General features: G+C 47.7%; 9 protein-coding genes across 9 annotated transcripts; 6 read left to right on the forward strand and 3 right to left on the reverse strand.

The window, feature by feature from the left end:
* Positions 1-682: 682 nt before the first annotated feature.
* On the forward strand, positions 683-1057 carry N7478_010730 (uncharacterized protein; the record flags this gene model as incomplete). The annotated part of the gene is made up of 1 exon (XM_056926944.1): positions 683-1057. The coding sequence occupies one exon, from the start codon at positions 683-685 to the stop codon at positions 1055-1057; it is 375 nt and encodes a 124-aa protein (XP_056776314.1).
* A 729-nt stretch (positions 1058-1786) lies between these two features.
* N7478_010731 (uncharacterized protein) lies at positions 1787-2063 on the forward strand (the record flags this gene model as incomplete). Its single annotated transcript, XM_056926945.1, has 2 exons — positions 1787-2014; positions 2037-2063. 2 exons carry the CDS (start codon positions 1787-1789, stop codon positions 2061-2063), a joined length of 255 nt encoding a protein of 84 aa, XP_056776315.1.
* A 530-nt stretch (positions 2064-2593) lies between these two features.
* Positions 2594-3132, reverse strand: N7478_010732 (uncharacterized protein; the record flags this gene model as incomplete). The annotated part of the gene is made up of 2 exons (XM_056926946.1): positions 2594-2910; positions 2967-3132. The coding sequence occupies 2 exons, from the start codon at positions 3130-3132 to the stop codon at positions 2594-2596; spliced, it is 483 nt and encodes a 160-aa protein (XP_056776316.1).
* A 932-nt stretch (positions 3133-4064) lies between these two features.
* On the forward strand, positions 4065-4609 carry N7478_010733 (uncharacterized protein; the record flags this gene model as incomplete). Its single annotated transcript, XM_056926947.1, has 2 exons — positions 4065-4214; positions 4271-4609. The coding sequence occupies 2 exons, from the start codon at positions 4065-4067 to the stop codon at positions 4607-4609; spliced, it is 489 nt and encodes a 162-aa protein (XP_056776317.1).
* A 1010-nt stretch (positions 4610-5619) lies between these two features.
* N7478_010734 (uncharacterized protein) lies at positions 5620-9966 on the forward strand (the record flags this gene model as incomplete). The annotated part of the gene is made up of 1 exon (XM_056926948.1): positions 5620-9966. One exon carries the CDS (start codon positions 5620-5622, stop codon positions 9964-9966), a length of 4347 nt encoding a protein of 1448 aa, XP_056776318.1.
* Positions 9967-11325: 1359 nt separating this feature from the next.
* On the reverse strand, positions 11326-13491 carry N7478_010735 (terpene cyclase/mutase family protein; the record flags this gene model as incomplete). The annotated part of the gene is made up of 1 exon (XM_056926949.1): positions 11326-13491. One exon carries the CDS (start codon positions 13489-13491, stop codon positions 11326-11328), a length of 2166 nt encoding a protein of 721 aa, XP_056776319.1.
* Positions 13492-14932: 1441 nt separating this feature from the next.
* N7478_010736 (uncharacterized protein) lies at positions 14933-15610 on the forward strand (the record flags this gene model as incomplete). Its single annotated transcript, XM_056926950.1, has 1 exon — positions 14933-15610. One exon carries the CDS (start codon positions 14933-14935, stop codon positions 15608-15610), a length of 678 nt encoding a protein of 225 aa, XP_056776320.1.
* A 555-nt stretch (positions 15611-16165) lies between these two features.
* On the forward strand, positions 16166-17273 carry N7478_010737 (FAD-dependent oxidoreductase; the record flags this gene model as incomplete). The annotated part of the gene is made up of 3 exons (XM_056926951.1): positions 16166-16458; positions 16520-16794; positions 16876-17273. The coding sequence occupies 3 exons, from the start codon at positions 16166-16168 to the stop codon at positions 17271-17273; spliced, it is 966 nt and encodes a 321-aa protein (XP_056776321.1).
* Positions 17274-18353: 1080 nt separating this feature from the next.
* N7478_010738 (uncharacterized protein) lies at positions 18354-19955 on the reverse strand (the record flags this gene model as incomplete). The annotated part of the gene is given in 5 exon segments (XM_056926952.1): positions 18354-18513; positions 18538-18608; positions 18674-18919; positions 18931-19828; positions 19897-19955. 5 exon segments carry the CDS (start codon positions 19953-19955, stop codon positions 18354-18356), a joined length of 1434 nt encoding a protein of 477 aa, XP_056776322.1.
* Between the last annotated feature and the right edge of the window lie 368 nt (positions 19956-20323).

Genomic DNA, 20323 nt, shown 5'->3' on the forward strand with positions numbered 1-20323 from the left:
TCCGTTGAGTGAATATGTGTGCTAGAGTTTGACTACCAAAATTATTGTTAAGTGAAATTAAGGATGTTTTCTTTTAAAACAATCAGGAAATAGGCTTAGAAGCGGCCATTTTTTGAAGACCTAATACAACATATGCTATAATTAAAGGTAAAAATACTGTTCAACAAACAGACATTAATTGATCAAAACGTATTCTAGGGAAAGAAGCTCTTGCTCAAATAAATGCAAATATAAAGAAAGCAGTTTTTATAGCTAAATTTATTGGACTTGAAGACACATTAAGGAATATACTTTGCAAGATAGAATTATCTATATTTTAAATATATAAATAAAAAGAAAAAAAATTTTTTTTTATAAAAAAAAAAAATAAAAAAAAAAAAGTATATTTATATTAACATTAGGATTTGCTTTTGAATTAGGAAAAAATGCATTAAAAATAGAAAGTAGACAAGTTTTCAATTTTGAAAATAAATCTTGAAAAGGTTACTCTTTAATATATAAATAATAATATAAATTATGATGAACCACTTAACTTGACGGGAGGCTTTGGATATTTGTATCGCCTGACTATATCCCAGGCGCATAGCAACTTCAACTCAGTAGTAGAGTCAACCCCAACTGCCCAGTGATTAATTTCATTCTCCACATCATCTTACTTTTTGCATATGGTAGCCCCTGCAATATGCAACAGCTCATTGAGTTATCGCAAGAAATTGGTCAGCAGCAAATCGAGAATCGCTACCTCCGCGAATGTTACAAAGCACTCAAAATACTGCAAGAGAGCACGGCAGACATGATCATGGTACTTGACGAGCTTTTCGAGTCGCAGACACAGGAGTCCATGACTCCCATCTATACGAAAATCTTCCGGCTACAAGAAAAGACATGCCAGCTAACTACGCGCGTGGACAGAGCCCAGGAAGCATGCGAGGAACTATGTCCACTTCATATGTCATGCTCCGTTCACCAACAGCTAGAGCCCATCATACGAATGATCATTGATCAGAGAGCTCTAACTGCTCACGCAGCCGATTTTGATTGCGAGTCCCTGCCTTGAGGTTTTTGAAATATTGCAGGTATTGATGCAGGAGACAACGGTGGCAGGAGACTCGATCATTATGTATGGTAGAGAAATATGCTCTGAAATGCAGTGCAATGTATTCATGCTCTTTAATCCTCGAATCATCACTCAGCTTGGAGTGCGTCAGTTTCAAGAAGTTTCAGAGAGGGATAGGGTTCTTTTCCTGCTCTGTGGCTGCTACCGATAGATTGAGCAATTGATTGGTATTGGCTTATCTTTTGCTTGGGAATGAGCCATCCAATTGATAAACCCAATGAAATGCACACGAGCTATCTATTTGAATCTACTAGAATGCTTTGTTTAAACAGATGCGAGCAGTGAAAAAGCCAGTAGTAAACAGGCATTCAGTAAACAGGCATTCAGTAAATAGACGTTCAGTAAAGAGGCGTTCAGTAAACAGGCATTCGGTAAACAGGCATTCAGTAAACAGACATTCAGTAAACAGGCATTCAGTAAAGAGGCGTTCAGTAAAGAGGCGTTCAGTAAAGAGGCGTTCAGTAAAGAGGCGTTCAGTAAAGAGGCGTTCAGTAAACAGATGCATTCGGTAAACCAACGACCATTTCCTTTCCAACCGCAAGAAAAATTCAGTCCAAAAAGGCGGGCCACCAATACCGATATTCTACGTTTATAAAGGGCCCAGGCTACCAGTCTCTATCACTATTCATTTCATTTTCCTCAACTTTCATCCCAACTCTCATCCTACCAATGGCTATGCATCCGAAAAACGAACTTTTGACCACCTTGTCTTGGCCGGACTACCCCGAAGAACTTGTCACCGCCGATGAATCGTCTTCGCAGTCAACGAACGAAAATGCTCCATCCGAAAATACCGATGACTATGACTTTGTCATTTCCGATGAAGCTACCACTGAATACTCGTCGAGCGTGCTAGACTCGACCGGGCGGGACTGGTCCAGTGGGCAGAACGAGGAGGTAAGACAACCATCTATTCCAGTTCCGCATGACCGAAACTGACGTCTAGCTATTGCCGTACGTCGCGTAAAAGAGGAGGGATCATACACTCTCAACTACTTGGTGCTGTGGGGGTCTTGGGAGGAAGAGCCACCCCGAAAGGAGCACTCCATTGGGACGAGTATCCCATTGAATTAAGTGGCCGTGAAAGAAGTTGTTCATATTTAGAGCCGAGTAGCTAGGCTCGTTTCATTCGCAGATGCTTTCCATGAGACAGATGATGTCCCGTCGATTAGAGTATATATCAGCAAAATACCAATTGTTGTCCATTTAGATATATTGTCAGGAGCCGAGAACGATTTGAAGCTACTTGATCGTCGCTACCAGGGCTTATTACAGACTTATACTCACCATTCAATGGGTCAGAGCGCTCGGCTGATATCGTAGAAACTAATTTCGGTATTCAATTTTCAATCTGGCAAGGCCAATTTAGACGTTGAGAGCAACAACTTGAGGGCGAGAAAAGATGTGAGTCTCATGAGCAAAGCCACAAATTTGACAGCAAAATATTTCGCAGGTTCACTTAAGGCAGAGAATGCATCAGCAGTCCGTCGCTAGTCCGGTCGTGTTCTTTTGAGTCGGGGATGGAATTTCCGTAGGACGCACAACGGCCAGAGTTCGAGTGGTGGACGAAGTGGTCGTCACTCTCTCGGTGGTGTTTCGGCCAACTGTGCACTCACTCCCGACTTGGAGAGAAGCGTCAATTGTGCAACTGGCCGTCTGACCTTGCAGGTTTTGGAACCATATCAAGCCAGTATCCTCGAGTGAAACGGTCGCGACCGAGCTTCTGTTCCCGGCATCATGGCCACAGATCGAGACGTTCATGAAGCGCGGCCCGTCCGCCACTCCTGATTTCACTGTTGGCGAGTGGCTTATTAGCAGTAATCCAGGTTGCGTGGGGATGCTTTCTCACAGTCACATGTTCTTCCTTTGAGATTCCCGATTGGATCCGAGGTGCCCGTACAATCCCAGTTGTCAACTGAATAGATACGGCATTTTCCATCGACATCGTAAAGCTGAAATCGGCCCGCAAGGGTCAGGGGTAAGCCGACAGTGAAGAGATAAGGAACGAGACGCATGGTGCTAGACTTGATGGGTAAGACTGGATGTGTGATGCTCGCTTTTATGTTCTCTTCAGGTAATACAGGCTACGAGACTTGTAAGGCCTAACATGATTGATGGTGTGTTCCCACCTTCCAGTTCAACCCGCAATTTTGACCCGATCGCTGGAGCCTCATCTTCTGTCTGGCCTCAATATAGCAAGATTTACTGGCTCTAGGTATTCACATATTGTGCTTGATTTGCAGACTAAGGCCCCATGAAATATTGCTCACGAGGTCAGAAGTCATGTTTGTTTTTTGCGCTCGAATTGCTGAGCTCACTATCTTCATTCACCTCATGTCCACTGTTTTTCCGAACCCTATTGAGTGGGTCAGAAGATATCAAAGGTTATTGTTCTCCATTCTTTTAATCTAGAGATACTAGAATCAGGCTTACCTACAAGTTAAATTGGCTGGCAGGCGCTATTGTATTCTTATCATGAGATAATCGTACCTAGGGTCCGGCAATATTGCGGTATTGGTGTATTTTAATGGATGGCATTTTACCCATCAAAAAAGAAGCGTGCGATGTTGTGCTTCTAAGATCTAGATGAGCGTTGCGTCACCCTGTATATGTTGATAGCGGCCAGGTCGAGGATGCCAAAATTCACGATTTTAAAAGCAGTCAAATTGAGCATTTCCAAGTTAGGCTTGGCAACTGTTCCACCCTGGATCGGTTTAATCGGTGATTAGGTGTTGAAGTCCATCGAGACGTTTACTCAACGTTGGAAGACCGCACCTTGCAATATAAAATTGACTTTCTTGATCACTGTCTTGGCAAACATTCAGTTTTTGCAAAGCCCGACTGCAAAAAAAAACATATATATAAGCGCTCAAATTGCGCTGCTACCATGCATTCATGAATCAGATTCGATTTCCCGCATATTTGAACCCCCACGATATTCTGCAAGATGTCCTCGCCTATGGATCGGAAGCACTGTCAAAGCCCAGAACCATTGATCGATTGTCCAAACAAAAAGCCGCGCGAATTGTATGAGGATGGAGAAGCCTCATTCCCGAAAGCGAAGGTGCTTGACGGGAGCCCCAGTAAAATGCCCCAGGTGAGTGTCCTTTCATGGGAAATCAGCTATTCTTTCACACGTACTGATGACTGCAGCAATCCCAACCCGTTGGCGCTCTGACGGTGCAGATAAGACAACTACTGGAACTCGATGGGCCCCTTGCGGCACAAGGCCTCAATCTTCTCGGTTTCTACTTAGCTATGTGGGAGTGTTATATTGTGAAGTCCGCCCAGGGTCTGCGTCTGGTGAATGAAAACAGCAAGCTTCAAGCCTCGTATGACTGGCTCGTCTATGAGAGGGATCTTCTCACACAACAGCTGCGGGAGATGGAGCTCATTCTGGAGGATCGAAGGAAGAAGGCAATTCACCTGCAGCATATGATGCTGGATTGTATGCCTTCAGGTCTTATGATATCCGCTCATCCTCAAGAGTAGCGATCTGGGACGAATCATGGATGTGATTCTATTATGGCTGGACGCCCTCATATAGTGGCTGTCACAAGCAGCAAAGTTGGCAAAAGATAAGCATATGAGTCTTTATACGTTCTCGAAACTATTAGTACTGCCTTTTACATTTATTTGAAATTAGAAGTGACAAACGTATCGCACAACAGAGTTGATTGTCCAGCCCCCGTGGAGATTACCAAATTTGGTAGGACCGATTGATCGGGGAATTCTCTATTGAAACCTATATTCAAGTACCTGCGAATCATTGGTATGGTTTGGCTACCAGAACAAGTTCTTTCCCCAATCATGCGTGGTTCAGACTTGTTGCGAGATGCGAATGCAGATTAGCAGCCAAGCCGAAGCATCGGAACAATCCCGAGCTATCTATGTAAATGATCAAGCCATTTTCCAATCAAATTGGTCATCCCATTGTATAGATTGTCCTGCCTTCCCGTGGACAATGGTGATAACGACCATTTTCCTCTGAACTCAACAAGACTTGGTCTCGAAGAACTCGGTCATCTCACTGTAGTAGCAACTTGAGCTTCCTCTGCAAATAGTGCTGAACCTACCGGCTGGAGTATTTGGATACTGGGAGTTTGTACCAGAGTTAACGAGAAATGAATCCTGGAGTTTGCTTCAATTGCGCTGAGGCTTGAAAAGCGAACGTCGACCCGGATCTGCGATCTCGTAAGACTCAGACTCTTGTTGTGATATAAGGCTGGTGCAGATCAGGAACCAAGCCGTCCCATCGGAATTAATGCCGAAATATCTATATACAGAATCAAGTTGATTTCCAATCAACTTGTTCTTCTCGTTGTATATATAGCCTCATATTTCCCTCTGGATGACAATAACAATCAATCTTCCTTTGATTAACAACAGGTTATGAGCCCGGGAGCAATCTCTCGGGTGCCGTCTCTACTCATCTGAGAAACATCTTATCTATCCATCTTGATTATATATCTACCCCGCTTTCAACTCATCAACTTATCATCATGTCGGCTCTGGTCCATGACTCCCCAGACCGAGCCGTCACGGCCATCGAGCCTCTGACAGGAAGCGACAACTTCGCTACCTGGAAACGTCTCATGACCTCCTACCTCAAAGCGAGACAGGTCTGGGACGTGGTGTCGGGCGACCTCCAGCGTCCTGACTGCCTGTTCAAGTACGCCAAACCTATTACGGCGGACATCCACCCCTTGGTGGAGCCCCACCTCAGCGGGGCGGTGAGGCAGCGCGCCATCGACGCGCGCCTCGAAGTGGAGGTCCAGGCGTTCGAGCGCCACCGTGAATGGTCGCGCCGCGAAGCCGAGGCCTACCATACTATCTTCCGTTACTTGTCCCCCCACATCAGCATTCATGTCGCGGGACTCGAAACATCTCGCGACCTCTGGAATGAACTTGAAGAACGGTATCGGCGGATGGAACTCGCCACGTTCTGCGAGCTGTTCGCCCAGTTGCGTGAGACCACAGGCGAGCGCTGTGGCAGTGCACGCGAGTTTGTCGATCGTGTACGGATGTTAGTACACCGGTTGAATGCTATCGTCCCCGGATCAATCGGCGACCGGACGCACATTGCGATTCTGTTGACTCAGATCGGACCAGAATACATCTTGATTGTAGATGCGATCCAAAATGACAAAGATCCAGTCAACCCGACCACGATCGGAAACCGTCTGGCAAATGCAGAACAGACGGTGCAGCGGAAGGACGCCGCAACGCTCCCGCATGGAGCGTCTGGCGCATCGAATAGCCCTTCAATCAATACCGTGCAGAAGAATACCAAAAAGTGTAACTACTGCAAGAAGCGCGGCCATGTGGTCGCGCAGTGCTGGAAGAAACAGCGAGAAGAACAGCCGTCCAGGGACCATGCCCTGAAGGCCGAACGGAGTGTTTCCGGCTCACCAAGAAGCAATTTGCGAAGTATACCATCAAGCCAGGTGGAAGAACGGCAGGGCCCGCCGACTTCCAAGAGACCGCGGATCAATGTTGTGAGGGCGAGGGTGACGACTCTCTATACCCACGCACCGTCACCCCGGTGGATCCTGGACTCGGCTGCCACCAGCCACATCTGCTGGGACCGGAGCTGCTTCAGCAGTCTGCGGCCCCATCGCGAGATGTTGGACACGGCGGGCGATCCAGTGGAAGCCGAAGGGATTGGGACGGTGAAGCTCACGCTCCGGGGGAAGTTCAACCAACCCCTGGTGCTCAAGAACGTATACTTCGCGCCACGCGTCGGGATGAACCTGATCAGTGTGCCGAAGTTGCTAAGAGACCGCTACTCGGTGGTAGCGCACCCGCAGAACGTCTTTGTGCAACGCCGAGGACGAACGGTGGGGACCGCCTACCATGCGGAGGAGGATCTGTTGATCCTGCGGTGCCATGTGAGCAAGAGATCTCGAGAACGAGTCCAACTGGCGAGGGCGCCGACGACCTATGGCCATGCAGATTCCCTGGAACCGCAGGCGGTGGCCATGGACGTCGACAGCCGTGAAGAGTCAAGTGGCGTAGGATGCGCATCGCCAACCTCTGAACTCGGTGGTGAAGCTGTGATACTCGAAGCAGATGCGGGCAAAGGAGTGGACCAGGCCTCCGAAGCGCTATGGCACGCTCGGATGGGACATCTGAACCGGGGCGACTTGAGGGTGGTCCTCCGGCAGACCGGCACTCCGTACCGACCGCTGACGCAGGCGCAACTGCAGGCAACGCCGCGTTGCCCGGCGTGCATGTCGGGTAAGCAGCATCAGAAGAGGAACTCCCGTGCAAGGCGGCCACGTCTGCATTCAACGAGAATTTTTGAATTGATCCACTCGGACATCATGGAGATGCCGATTGCCAAAGATGGCAGCAGGTACGTGATCACCTTTACTGACGATTATTCTCGGGGCTCATGGGCCTATGCCATGAGATGGAAACATGAAGCGCTGCAGAAGTTCCGACAGTTTGAGGCCTGGGTGCACCGACAATTTGGGGCCCAGATTAGAAGATTTCTTACCGACAATGGAAGAGAATATCTGCCGGTCGGAACACACCTCGAACGCCAGGGAGTTGAGTTTGACACCTCGCCGCCATACTGCAAAGGGCAGAATGGGCTGGCCGAACGAACGAACCGCACTATCCGGGAGCGGATCAACACGCTCCTGTCCGATGCAAACCTTCCTCCTTCCTGGTGGGTCGAACTTATAGATACGGTAGTCTATCTGAAGCTGCGCGCGCCAGCATCAATTCTGCGAAAAAGGACACCGTATGAAGTGATTTATGGGAAGCCGCCCTCGCTCTTGCATCTACGCCGGATCGGCTCTCGTGCCTGGGTGTTGATCCCAAAAGAGCATCGAGCCAAACTCGGACCGAGGTCGTCCGAGTGCCGACTGCTAGGTTATTGTGAACCCAACCAGTACAAGCTGTACGAAATCCACTCAGGAAAGACAATATTCTCCCGTGATGTCGAGTTCGATGAGAGGACCCCCGTGGCGCCACTCATCGAGGGGGAAACAGGCAACGACCTCCCGGACAACGCTCCTCCATCATCTGTCTTTCCACCAATGCCAAGTTCAGCCAGCGAGCTGCCAACACCTCCTGCGTCGCCATTACCTCGGTCGAATGAACGAGAGAAGCCGCCATCTGAGCGCGAGGATGAGACACCTCCAGTGATCAATCCAAGCCAACAGGAAACCGACTTGACATCGGATCTTGGGTATTCGATGTATGGTCGCAGACGAAGACCATCACGGCGTCTCCTGGAATCGCTGGGGAAGGTGTACTCGGCAGGCGCATTGAATACTGCACCGGCCAGACAAGCCGACCCGGCAACCTTCCGCGAAGCTGTGTCAGGCCCAGACCAGCTAATCTGGTGGGCCGCCATCCAGAAAGAATATGCGTCGCTTCTCGAACACGGAACATGGGAAAAGGTTCGGCGGGAGGACATCCCCGCTGGGGATCATGTGATTGGGTGCAAATGGGTCTTCAAGACCAAAACCAACGGAACGCGCAAAGCGCGACTGGTCATCAAAGGCTACCGGCAGAAACATGGCATCGATTATCACGAAACGTTTGCGGCTGTGTCGCGCATGGACTCGGTCCGCTGCATCGTCGCCAGCGCCGTGTTGCGCGGATGGAAACTCCACCAATTCGATGCGGTTACCGCATTTCTCCATGGAGACGTCGATTCGTCTATCTATATGGAGTTGCCCGAAGGCTTTGAAGAACCAGGGTACGTGTGTCGGCTGCGCCGTTCACTGTATGGGCTGAAGCAGGCCCCGCGGATTTGGTACCAATGCGTCCACCGCGTCCTGGCTTCTCAGGGCTTCACTATGGCCCAATCGGACAACTGTGTTTTCTGGAAAGCGGACTGCGTCGTTTGCGTTTATGTCGATGACTTTCTAGTTGCTGCGGCAAATACGCACGAAATTGAACAAGTACAACGAGCCTTACAAACCGAGTTCCGATTGAACGATCTGGGCATCCCTCGTTCGTTCCTCGGGATCGAGTTTGACTATCACGTTGATGGGTCCGTGTCTATTCACCAACATCAGTACATCCAGAAGGTGCTCTCCGACTTTGGCATGGAGAGTTGTCAGCCGAAGTCTACGCCGATGAATCCTAAGCAAAGCCTGAATACTCGCCCAGAGGAGGAACCTCCGGATGAAGAAGCAAAAGCTCGCTATGCAACTGCTATCGGCTCGCTCATGTATTTGATGGTTGGCACGCGACCGGATATTGCGTTTGCGCTCGGAATGTTGAGTCGCTTCACATCCCGGCCGCAATCGCATCACCAGGCCGCACTTCAGCGACTGCTTCGCTACATCAAAGCCACGCAATCTCACCGTATCACCTACCGAAATGGTCAATTGATCGGATACACTGACGCCGACTTCGGTGGCTCCGTCGTCACGGATGGAGCATACTCCACGTCTGGCTACGTGTTCCAACTGGCGGGAGCGCCGGTTTCCTGGTCGTCCAAACGTCAGGGGGAAGTGGCCACGTCCACGACTCATGCCGAATACATTGGCCAATACAATGCCATTTTACATCTACAGTGGCTCCGCACCTTTCTAGGAGAAACAAATCTGTATCGGTCTCCGGTCACTAATATCATGGCTGACAATCAATCCGCTATTGCGCTCTCCCGCAATCCCGAATTTCACAAACGGACCAAACACTTCAATGTCAAGTTCCATTATCAGCGGTCGGTGCTGAATGCAGGAGAAATTGACCTGCAGTATGTTCCCACTGAGGAGCAGGCCGCGGATGGTCTCACCAAGCCATTAGGGCCAACGTCCTTTGCCAAGTTCTGTAGTCTTTTAGGAATCGACGCTTCGGAGATTCCAAGGCAACGTGCATGACAGCGCAGGCGCTCTTTCCACTTTATTTTCCCACGAAGGTTTTGAGTGGTTTTACCGAGGCCTGACTGCTCTGCACAACTCCAGTATCGCCCTGCCAGCAAGACGATCCTGAGGGGGAATGTTGTGATTTCAGGTTGGTGCAGATCAGGAACAGAGCCGCACCATTGGAATTAATCCCGATGTATCTATACGAAGAATCAAGTTGATTGGAAATCAACTTGTTCTTCTTGATGTATATATAGTCCTATGTTTCCTTCTCAAATATAACAATCAATCTTTTTTTTGAATTACAACAATTTCGTCAGGACGGAGGGGGGTGATATAAGTGGAAGTTGACTGTATAGCCCCCCGTTTTCCTTTGGATTACAACAAACATCAAAAGGGGGTTTGAGCAATTTGAACAATGAAAGATTTTCTACTAGCCCAGAAAAGGTATCAAGAAACTTCCAAGGGTGCTCTAATGGTACGCAGCCTGAAACTGCGAGGGCCGGTAGACTGGGGTGAGAACAGCATGCAACCTCTGGCCTGAAAAATGCGGCGTTGTGTGTTCGGAATTCATGCATATTCAGTCAAAAACGAAGCTGTGTGCATTGTTTGAGATTCCCTGGCTGGTAAAGGAGTTAGACAAGGGACTTTGAAAAGGATGGCAGAGTTCCTGTAGTGGTAGAAGAACTGAAATACTACAGGTAGCTTAGTGAAAAGCTGGTTGGCTCTACTACCATTGGTCGCTCCTCGCCTCTACGCGATCAACTAGCATATTTGTCCCGTCACAATGAAATGCTTAGAAATTGATAACGTCGTCAACTAACTAATAGCCAAGCCCACAAGTCTCACCGCTAGAACAGCCAGAACACAATCTATCAAACAAAAGATATGAGGGAGCGAGGTAGAATTTGAAGAAAAGATCCCGAAAGTTAGGAGGACCATCGACCAAAAGAAATTGCGACATTGTCAGAAATATGGGTCATTCAAGCTCCAGTCCTCATGATAAAGCCTTTTTGGTGGTCTACGGTCCTTCAATTTCACGCTTTGCTTGACCAGAATTTGGCATGCCCGATTTTGGGCCCGTATTCTATGAAGATTTTCATTCAAGTGCCTTGAGTGTGGAACAATAATCAGTTATATTGCCTACAAAAGAAGAAGTAAAGTAAAACAATTACAGAGCCCTGGCCTGGGGTGATGTTCTTTGGAAAGGAAAGCCATCCAAGGGGGACAAAGACTGAAAGAGAGGAACTATCTCTCACATAACTACTGCAAAAAACGACCGCTTATCCTGCTCTCTGGGGGCAAGCTATTAATGAGCTGGAATACAGCAGATGTTTCTTTTGAGTGACCCGAAGACTTCATAAGAGTGATAGTCTACACTTTCAATCTGGTCGTGACAGGACCCTGATCGCCCAACTCGCCCTCAGAAGTAGTGATGGGCTTTGTGGATGACGCAAATAAGCTCAGCGGGTGCTGCCGCATTGCTTCGGCGAATCTTCCGAGTGCCATCAAAGGAAAGTAATGAGGATAAAATGAGTAGCCGATATAAAAGTGGCTTGGGAATCCAGTCCCGGTATAATGCCCCTCATGCCACGTCGCACCTTGGGGACCAGCCTTCTTTTGTGTTCCTAGTAGATATTCCACTCCACTAAGGATGGCTTTTGTCGATGGCGGTAAGTAAGGAAGCAGGCCCATAAGCGCCCACGCTGTTTGCGATGCGGTTGATGGGCCGGAGCCAGCTTGCAGAGGATCTTCATACGAGTGTAGTGTCTCGCCCCAACCACCGTCTTGGTTTTGAGTGGCCTCCAGCCATTGGGTTGCGTTTCTAACACTGTCAAGAATGCTGTCGTCTCTTCCACCATAAGAGTTCTTTTCTGTAGTACCGAGAAAGTACTGCAGTGCACAAAGGGCAGCACTAGTTCCGTATAGATAATTGCAACCCCAGCGCCCATACCAGGCACCCGAGGACTCTTGCATACCGGAAAGGTAATCAATCGCTCTTTGGGAGGCCGCTGTCAGATGATCGACCAGTTTGCTTTCATCGGCTTGCATCTTGTTCTTCCTGCTAATTGACAGAAAGAGTCCGAAGGCCTCAAGGACATGACCGCTGACGTCTGGAGTAGATGGATCACATAAAGCCTCCATATCGCTGAAAGGAATCTTGTTCAGAAACAGGTTGTTGTTGTCCCGATCAAAGGCTCCCCAGCCCCCGTCTTTGTTCTGCATTCCAAGGAGCCATTTCAGTGCGCGTAGCACATGAGACGAAAACACAATATGAGTGTCCTGTCTGATCATTGACAGAATGGCCGCCGCTGTGTCATCTGCATCGGGGTACCAGGTGTTGAAGTACCCAAAGCTAAAGCCACCCGGCTCCAGTCTGGGATTGTACAGCGCCCAGTCACCGTATTTACCGAGAACCTGTCGACCTCGAGCCCATGATACAGAACGTGTAAGAGCTATACTGTTCTGTGGCATTCCGGCATCACTGAGGCCAATAATCATCAAGCTGGTATCCCAGAAAGCGGAAACAGTAGTTTGAATCCTCTTCCCGAGACAGTCGCGCCACGAATATCGTTCGATGGCTTTCAGTCCTCGACGGACAGGGTCCGAATCCAACCCATAGCCTTCTAAACTCAAAGCGAACATAGCTCCATGCAGTGACGGCATTATATCGCCAAAATCTCCGGCCTCCTCTTGGTGCACAAGGATCCACTCAATGCATCTTCGAATGGAATACCGACGGACAGGGTTGAACTTCCTCAGGCCATTCAAGCGATGTAAACATGAGTCAACCAAGTTGAACGCAAAAGCGATGGTGTCACATCCCCACGACACCAGCAAGTCGTTGGTGTAAGGAACGGTTTTATTAGTTGGGTTGCACCACAATTCGTCCAGATACACGTTGGATTCAGATCTCCCGTTTGGCAGAGCATAGATAGGACGATGATGAGAAATGATTAGAAGCGGCACAATAGTTGCCCGCGCCCAAGCTGACCATTGATAGATACTGATAGGTAGGGCCGATGGCACAAGGATCAACTCAGGGGGCAATTCTGGTACTGCGGTCCACGGGAATAGGCCGAACATGGCGAGATATATGCGGGTGAAGATGCGGACTCCGGCAACTCCACCAGCTGCGATGACGAAGTCGCGAGATTTGTGCAATTGGTGGCTCTCCTCAGGCAAACCAAGCAGTTTCAAGGCAAGGTAAGTTTCTACTGTCGTTGAGATGTCTCCTGGATAGTACGGCGCGATGCTCCAAGAGCCATCTGCTGCTTGCACGGAAAGCAGCCAGGAGATGATTGCTTCCCGGTCGCTCAGGAGGTCTAGTCCTAAAGCATGATAAAGAAAAACATACTCGGCAGTCGTAGTTGCGTTTGTCTTGACTTCACCACACCAGTGTCCGTCCGGCTTCATCTGCTCCATGCTGTGATTTGCCGCAAGAGAGAGTGACCGATTCACTCTGAATGACAAGGAGCCGCCTTCAGGGCGGCCAACTAGTGTGGTGCTTCGTGTTGTGATCTCATTTGTCTGCAACATCTTGTTCAAAATATTGCTTTACATGAAGGAGCAGTCACTTGAGACAGGCTGCGAAGAAGACTTACCTTTTACATATATCATATTTGCCTTTATGACTGCTCTTGTTACTGTCATGAAAGATACAACCATTATTCAGGCGTCGCTTATAGCCATTCATGGGTCGTATCCTCCATACCCATCTTGATGACGCTTGGCATGGGCTGTTTTTGGGCTTCACTAAGTGGAAACCCGTATTGCTCAGGTTACGCCTGATAAATGAGAGGGATGTGACATCAAGGAATAGTGTCCAGGCCATTGATCATAAACCGCAATGTGCCATTTGTATCAAGATCCTTGAGTGATGACATGTTTGACTTCGATGTTTCGTTGACACCATTGAAACACTAGTTCGAATAAGTAAGATTATCTGTGGGTCACCTTGCCATGATTCAATTTTAGAATAGTATCCACAATACTAGGTTGTTAGGTGAGGACGGGGCGTAACGGGTCAAAGACACGACCAAGCAGACAGATGAGGTGTAAGGCTACTCGAGTGCTCCAACACGGCCCATGACCCAGAAACGTTCTAGGTAATGACTGAAACCATCAATCCTATGTTACAAACTAAGACAAAATCATGCCAGGTTACTTATTCGAATCCATGGCACTGGCTCCAGAAGCGTCGGCCAAAGGACTTTTAGTAATTGGAAACCTCAAGGACCTGAAAGTTTGTCAAATTCCAGATAATATCAGGTTTTGGATCGAGGGAGCATTCCAAGGGAATAGATTGTCGCTGCACGGAGAAGGGAATCAGCATACAGCACGAGCCGAAAGATTCCTCGCCAGCCAATCGTTGCCAAAATCTATTATCTAGAATATTCCAGATGCGGTGAATCAAACTTGTAGATTGGAAAGATCGCTGATTTGAATGCACACACTTCTAGATTCGTTCTTCACATATGTGGTTCCTCGTCATTAAATTTGCACAATATTTGGGTTGTGTGTCATTTCTGTCATGCTTGTTGGAAGCCAAGAATGTATAGTCCTTTTACGTGACTGCTTTCAGCAGAAGGATTCCGCGGCCCGCACCCACCCTCAGCCGTAAACTCTAATTCGGGACGGTTTACCCAATATGGAACTTCCCGGAGCACATCTCATTATGTGTCAGTCTTTGCACCAGGGTTACATAGAGAACGCGAATTCTTTGACTGGAGTTTATATAGTCTTCGAAGATTCAGGGCTTTATGAAACTACCCCCACTCGGTGGAGCTTTGAATCTTAATATATTGGGCCGAGTGTGGCGCTTGGAAATAAAGTCGCAAATTCTGACCTTATCTTTTAAAGTATAATGATCATCGTCTTGTCAGTACATACTATGTTCTCATATGTGAAGCCCTTGAGAAATATCGACATATATATGACATCTGGAATCTCTAAATTGTATCTTTGCCCATGACCCAATATGCTTCAGCATAATCCTCTCCAAGAGACCTATGCGGTGGGTGATGCTCCGTGGTCTCTCACAATCCTTAGCATTGGAATGTGTGTTGGTTGGCTGGCTAACTACATTGCAATGATTCGCAAATCGTTTCAAGACCGTACCTATGGTATGGCTCTGATGCCGCTTTGTTGCAACATCGCCTGCGAGTTTGTTTATGGTGTCATCTATCCTCCAGACATACCGATTTGGCCATACATATTTGCTAGCTGGTTGGCTCTCAATTTCCTTGTTGTATACGCTGCTATGAAGTTTGCTCCGAACGAGTGGTCGCACGCGCCATTGGTAGAGCAGAATCTTCCTTGCATTTTTGCCGTCAGTATAGCTATGTGGATGTCTGCGCATTTGACCCTGGTCGCCCATGTTGGACAGAGCGCCGCAGCGGCTTGGAGCTCCTGGTTCTGCCAGCTGCTACTCAGTGCTGGCGGGCTATGCCAGCTCATAGTTCGAGGAAGTACGCGCGGAACATCATTATTTATTTGGTACGTTTTCATACCGGAAGGCCACTATCTTTTCTGTTTGATGGCTGACTTGTCTGGTATTCCAGGGCCAGTCGATTCATCGGGACTGTCCTTGCCTTGCCACATGAGATTCTGCGGTACCGACATGGATACACAAATGTCGTTTGGCATAGTCCGCTAGGCTGGTGGGGAGGTGTGATGTTTTTTCTGTTGGACATTTCCTATGGGGTACTTCTATGGTCCATCCGTGGGTCTGAACGGTGCACCAATGATTCTTGGCACGCCGAAGTAAAAAGAACAGGAAAATCAAATGATTGGAGAGCGAAGAGACGTTGAATGTACTGGATACCGATAGCAAGAGTGTACAGAATCCGGAGACAAGCACAGCATACATGTATTGTAACAGGGGATGCCTCATTGTACGACTAGAGATAAGAAGACCTTGCGTACAGGAGGATAGCGAAACACCGATGACCATTGAAATTTCTCCGCTGAAAGCGGCACCAACACGAAATAATGGAGCAGGACCCAAGGGAACAGCAGACTGGCCAGCTATAGATCCAAGCGTGTCGTATTGTACAGGGTGGGATCAGTAACAAAGCGTGGGTCATGACGGCATCTAGAGATGACTGAATACAACTGAAGCCAAATATGAAATGTATCTCCATATTCATGCATTCTAGGTCGCGTTATCATCTTCATCTTTGGTGTTTGGTACTTGCTGAATTTCCCCGAGATGGCCGGTCCCCCATTCAAAGTCATCATTGTCGGGGGTTCAATTGCGGGCCTCTCGCTGGCACACTGTCTCCAGAAAGCGGGAATCGACAACATCGTCCTCGAAAAACGTTCTGAGATCGCGGCTGACGAAGGGGCCTCTGTTGCAATCATGCCAAATGGAGGGCAGATTTTAGAGCAACTAGGGCTTTACGATACCGTGGAGAACCTGGTTGAGCCGATGCATGTTGCCCACGTCAGATTTCCAGATGGGTTCCAGTTTAGCAACCCTTATCCTAAGACTATGCATGACGCGTAAGTTACCATCATCTGCTTATTGTGACAGGGTCCGTTCTAATTGGGAAGTGTTCATTAGCTTCGGTTTTCCCATGATATTCCTTGAACGGCAACTGTTCCTCCGCGTCCTATATGACTCTTACCCTGAAAAGTCCAACATACACGTGAACAGAAATGTTGTCCATGTTGACCACCTGGAAAACGATGGCGTAGTAGTATATACGCAAAGTGGACACTCATATCAAGGTGCCCTCCTTGTTGGAGCAGACGGTGTTCATAGCCAAGTGCGCTCCCAGATGTGGGGCATTGCTGACAAGGTGCGGCCTGGCTTGGTGACCAGTGACGAAAAGACAGGTAGGCATCGCATTTGTCGTCTGTGTTTCTCGCTTAAGTGTTGAGGAAGAAACAATGGCTGACAAGAAAATGTCTGCTCAGGCATGACTGTTGGCTATGCCTGTATCTTCGGTATCTCATCGGCTGTTCCAGAACTCAGAATTGGTCACCTGCATCTGAGCGTTTACGATGGGGTTTCATTTATTGTTGCCCCTGGGACCCGAGGACGAGTTTCCTGGTTCGTCGTGCTCAAATTAGACAGGACATTTCAATATGGCAGCGCACCACGCTTCACTCCTGCGGATGGTGCCTCACGGTGTGAACAGTTGAAAGACATGTATATATGGAATCATGTTCGTTTTGAAGAACTATGGAAGAGTCGAAAAGTGTTTTCCATGACTTCACTAGAGGAGAACATATTCCAGACATGGCATTGTGGCCGTATTGTCTGTATCGGCGATAGCATGCACAAGGTATACTTGATTGCTGAAAACCTTTAACCACTTCTTTCCTGATTTTTGGTTCCTTAGATGACGCCGAACCTTGCGCAAGGTGCGAATTGCTCCATCGAGGATGCTGCTTCCCTGGCAAATGCATTATACGAGTTCTTGAGATCAGGTAAACTCCTACACAGGCCCTCTGACCGACAGGTAGATGATCTCTTATGCCAGTTCAATGAAATGCAGTTAGCTCGCATTTCCAACATCTATAGGGCCTCACGAGCGGTTGTAAGGCTTCAAACTCGTGAAAACTTGTTTTGGAAGCTTCTATTGAGGTATTATGTGCCTTATGCTGGAGATTATCCGACCGAAAGAGCGCTGAGAATTCTGGAGAATGCAGCGGTCTTGCGGTTCGTCCCATCACCGCAGCGGCCAGAACACCGAATGATACTGCCGACAAGGAAGCAGAAACACTCATTCCTTTGGTTCGGTTTTGTGGTGGCATTACCGCTGTTGATATCGGCGTTCCTCATCTGGTATGAGGCCTTTGCAGCTTGAGATCGCTGCCAAATATTACCATTACAAAGCCACAGCACCAAATTGATTGGCATTCACTTGAACTCCAGATGTTTAGTGTTATATTGAGGATCTCGCGCACTCTAAAGAGATTATAAGTATAAGTTGGGCGGAACTTATGAAGTTGCTGAAGCCCTAGACCGTTGCATCAGGTAGAGTCTATTTGCACCAACCTGATATCATAATCCTTATGATCATTGAAGATCATATAAGCAATGGTAGCGCAAAGTAGATCCTCAAATAAGACGAAGAGGCACAGAGATAAAAGCATATGATTTTCGCAACTACTTTTCGCCAATTAAGTCACAGGAATCTTGAATCAAAAGCTTAGAACAAGGAGCACCTTGACATTTAGACTACTCTTTTGGTGGCATCAAAATTACTTTGACAACAAGTTCTTTCATCTAGAAATGAGCAATGAGCAAATTACTGAGATTCAATGAATCATATTTCTACTTGTCTCTGCATTATAATGGGCAAGCGGTGACGAGTAGAGCCTAGCTTTTTCGAATTAATGTAGCGTCTCATTGTGGTACATTTCATAGACGAATCCTGCTATGATGACTATACTATATCACCTGGCGCTTCAGGTGTTATGTTCGCTTTGAAAGAGCTTTTGCTTGGCTCCATTTTCCCATCATCGCCTTGATCAATACCGGGCTTCAAAGCTGCTATATTCTCAAGCTTTATGATAGTAGCAACGGCTTTATGGTTTTCAGGTAGCCTGGGATGAACATGCGAAAAATACCTGCCATATTGAAAGACTGCCCAGTAGAAACTGGCAACATTCGTCAAGATAAGAAATATTTTGAAAGGAATCTGTAGATGAATATCAATTGGGTTGTCTCAAATACAGCTTCAAGGATGCCAACAAACAGACTCACATAGTAGCCCAAAACAACTCTCCATTGGATGCTAGCACTCTTTGCCTTCAGGTGATAAAAGTTGAAAATGACGACAATCAGCAAATGCAAGACAACCGTTAACGCACTGAGTGCGCAGCAATTCAAGGGCTGGGAATAGAATGATATCGGCAATACGAATGGCATGGCGAGATTCAGGAAAATTTCGGTCATCTGTTGCGTTGCAATATGGATCAGTGGGCATGTAAATTTGGCGTTGACATATAACTATGGCTTACTTGATGAATCACGAAAATTTTGGTGGTCAGATCCCGCCATCCCATCTTCCAAGACAAGAGTATGTATTTCAAGTTGCACCATATTTCGCCTGCAAATAGAAAATTCCATCTTGAGAACCTTTGTTGAAAAACAGTGGTCTCCCCAAACCCACCTCGTTTTTGACGATTGCCAAGTCGAAACAGAGCTGAGGGTGTGCTTGTCGCAATGAAGACCGCACTGCACATCTTTATTCTTCCCCCGAGAGCTCGACGGCTATTGCCTTGGAACCAGTCCTCACTGATGGAGAATCCCGGGTGGTGCTTGAATGTTTTTTTGAGGAAGCGTCTGTCCCATAAAGACACAGCTCCATGGGGGAATAGGGCACTACCAACTCGACCTGCCAATATTTTTTGTAGTCCAGAGATCTTGTATTCGAGATCCTGGGCCTGCTGACAGTAAGAACCAATTGATCCACAAGCACTGACTGATGTTATCGTGTAACCAATACATCGGACTCTATCAGTAAGTTTGGACACCACTATTGGTACATCTGGTGGAAGGAGGCAGTCATCGTCAATGAGGAACACGTATCGAAACATCCTGGCAGCATGGCAGCCAACAAAGAGAGCAGCTGCTTTAGAACCGACTGGACACCAGATAAAATTGACGCCATACCTATCACACACGTTTTTCGTCTTGTCCGTTGGGGTCAAAGAGTCTCCGTTGGCGATGACAAAGATATGAGATGATGGGAAGACTTCCAATGCAGCCTTGAGGGTTCTGCCTATCACAGATTCTGAGTTGTGGCAAGGGACAAGAAGCGCTGTCTCGCTCACCGCGGATTTTGAGCCCTCCATTTCAGCAGAGATTGGCGGAGTATAGTTTTCGAAGGTAGTAAGTAGAGGACCGGCAGAAAACCTAGAGGGAAAGAAAATTGCTTGTTAGTGTTTTGTTATATGTGGCTGAAGGAATCTGGTGAGTCTAACAAAGTAGATACCCCAATGAAAATGGCCCAACCTCTGGTTACCAGCGATTTTGTCTGCATGTTGTCGTAGAGCCATACCAGGCCTCCTTGCCACAGAGGAAATCCCGCAAGGAGAAAATAAGAGACCGCTGCGAGCAAAGAATAATATGAGATTTGGAAAACCTTACGTCTCCAGTATCTGCGGCGGCTTTTGATGTTGATCAAATCACATCGATCAAAAGTGCTGATAGTACTCGGATGCCGCCATTTTGTCGGATTCGCACCACTGGGATCTACCAAAGGTAATAGCTCAGGGCAGTCTCTTCTTCCAATGGAATTATTGAGTAAAACCAAAGAAAATTCGGTAGTATTCGAGGGGAATTCCGCATGGCTTATCAACGGACGATTTAGATGCTCTCCTCTCGTTCCCTGGACGAAAGCCCCCGCGC

Source organism: Penicillium angulare, assembly GCF_028827245.1.
Source record: "Penicillium angulare strain IBT 27051 chromosome Unknown utg000007l_segment0_segment0, whole genome shotgun sequence".
In the NCBI taxonomy this organism is placed as follows: Eukaryota; Fungi; Ascomycota; class Eurotiomycetes; order Eurotiales; family Aspergillaceae; genus Penicillium; species Penicillium angulare.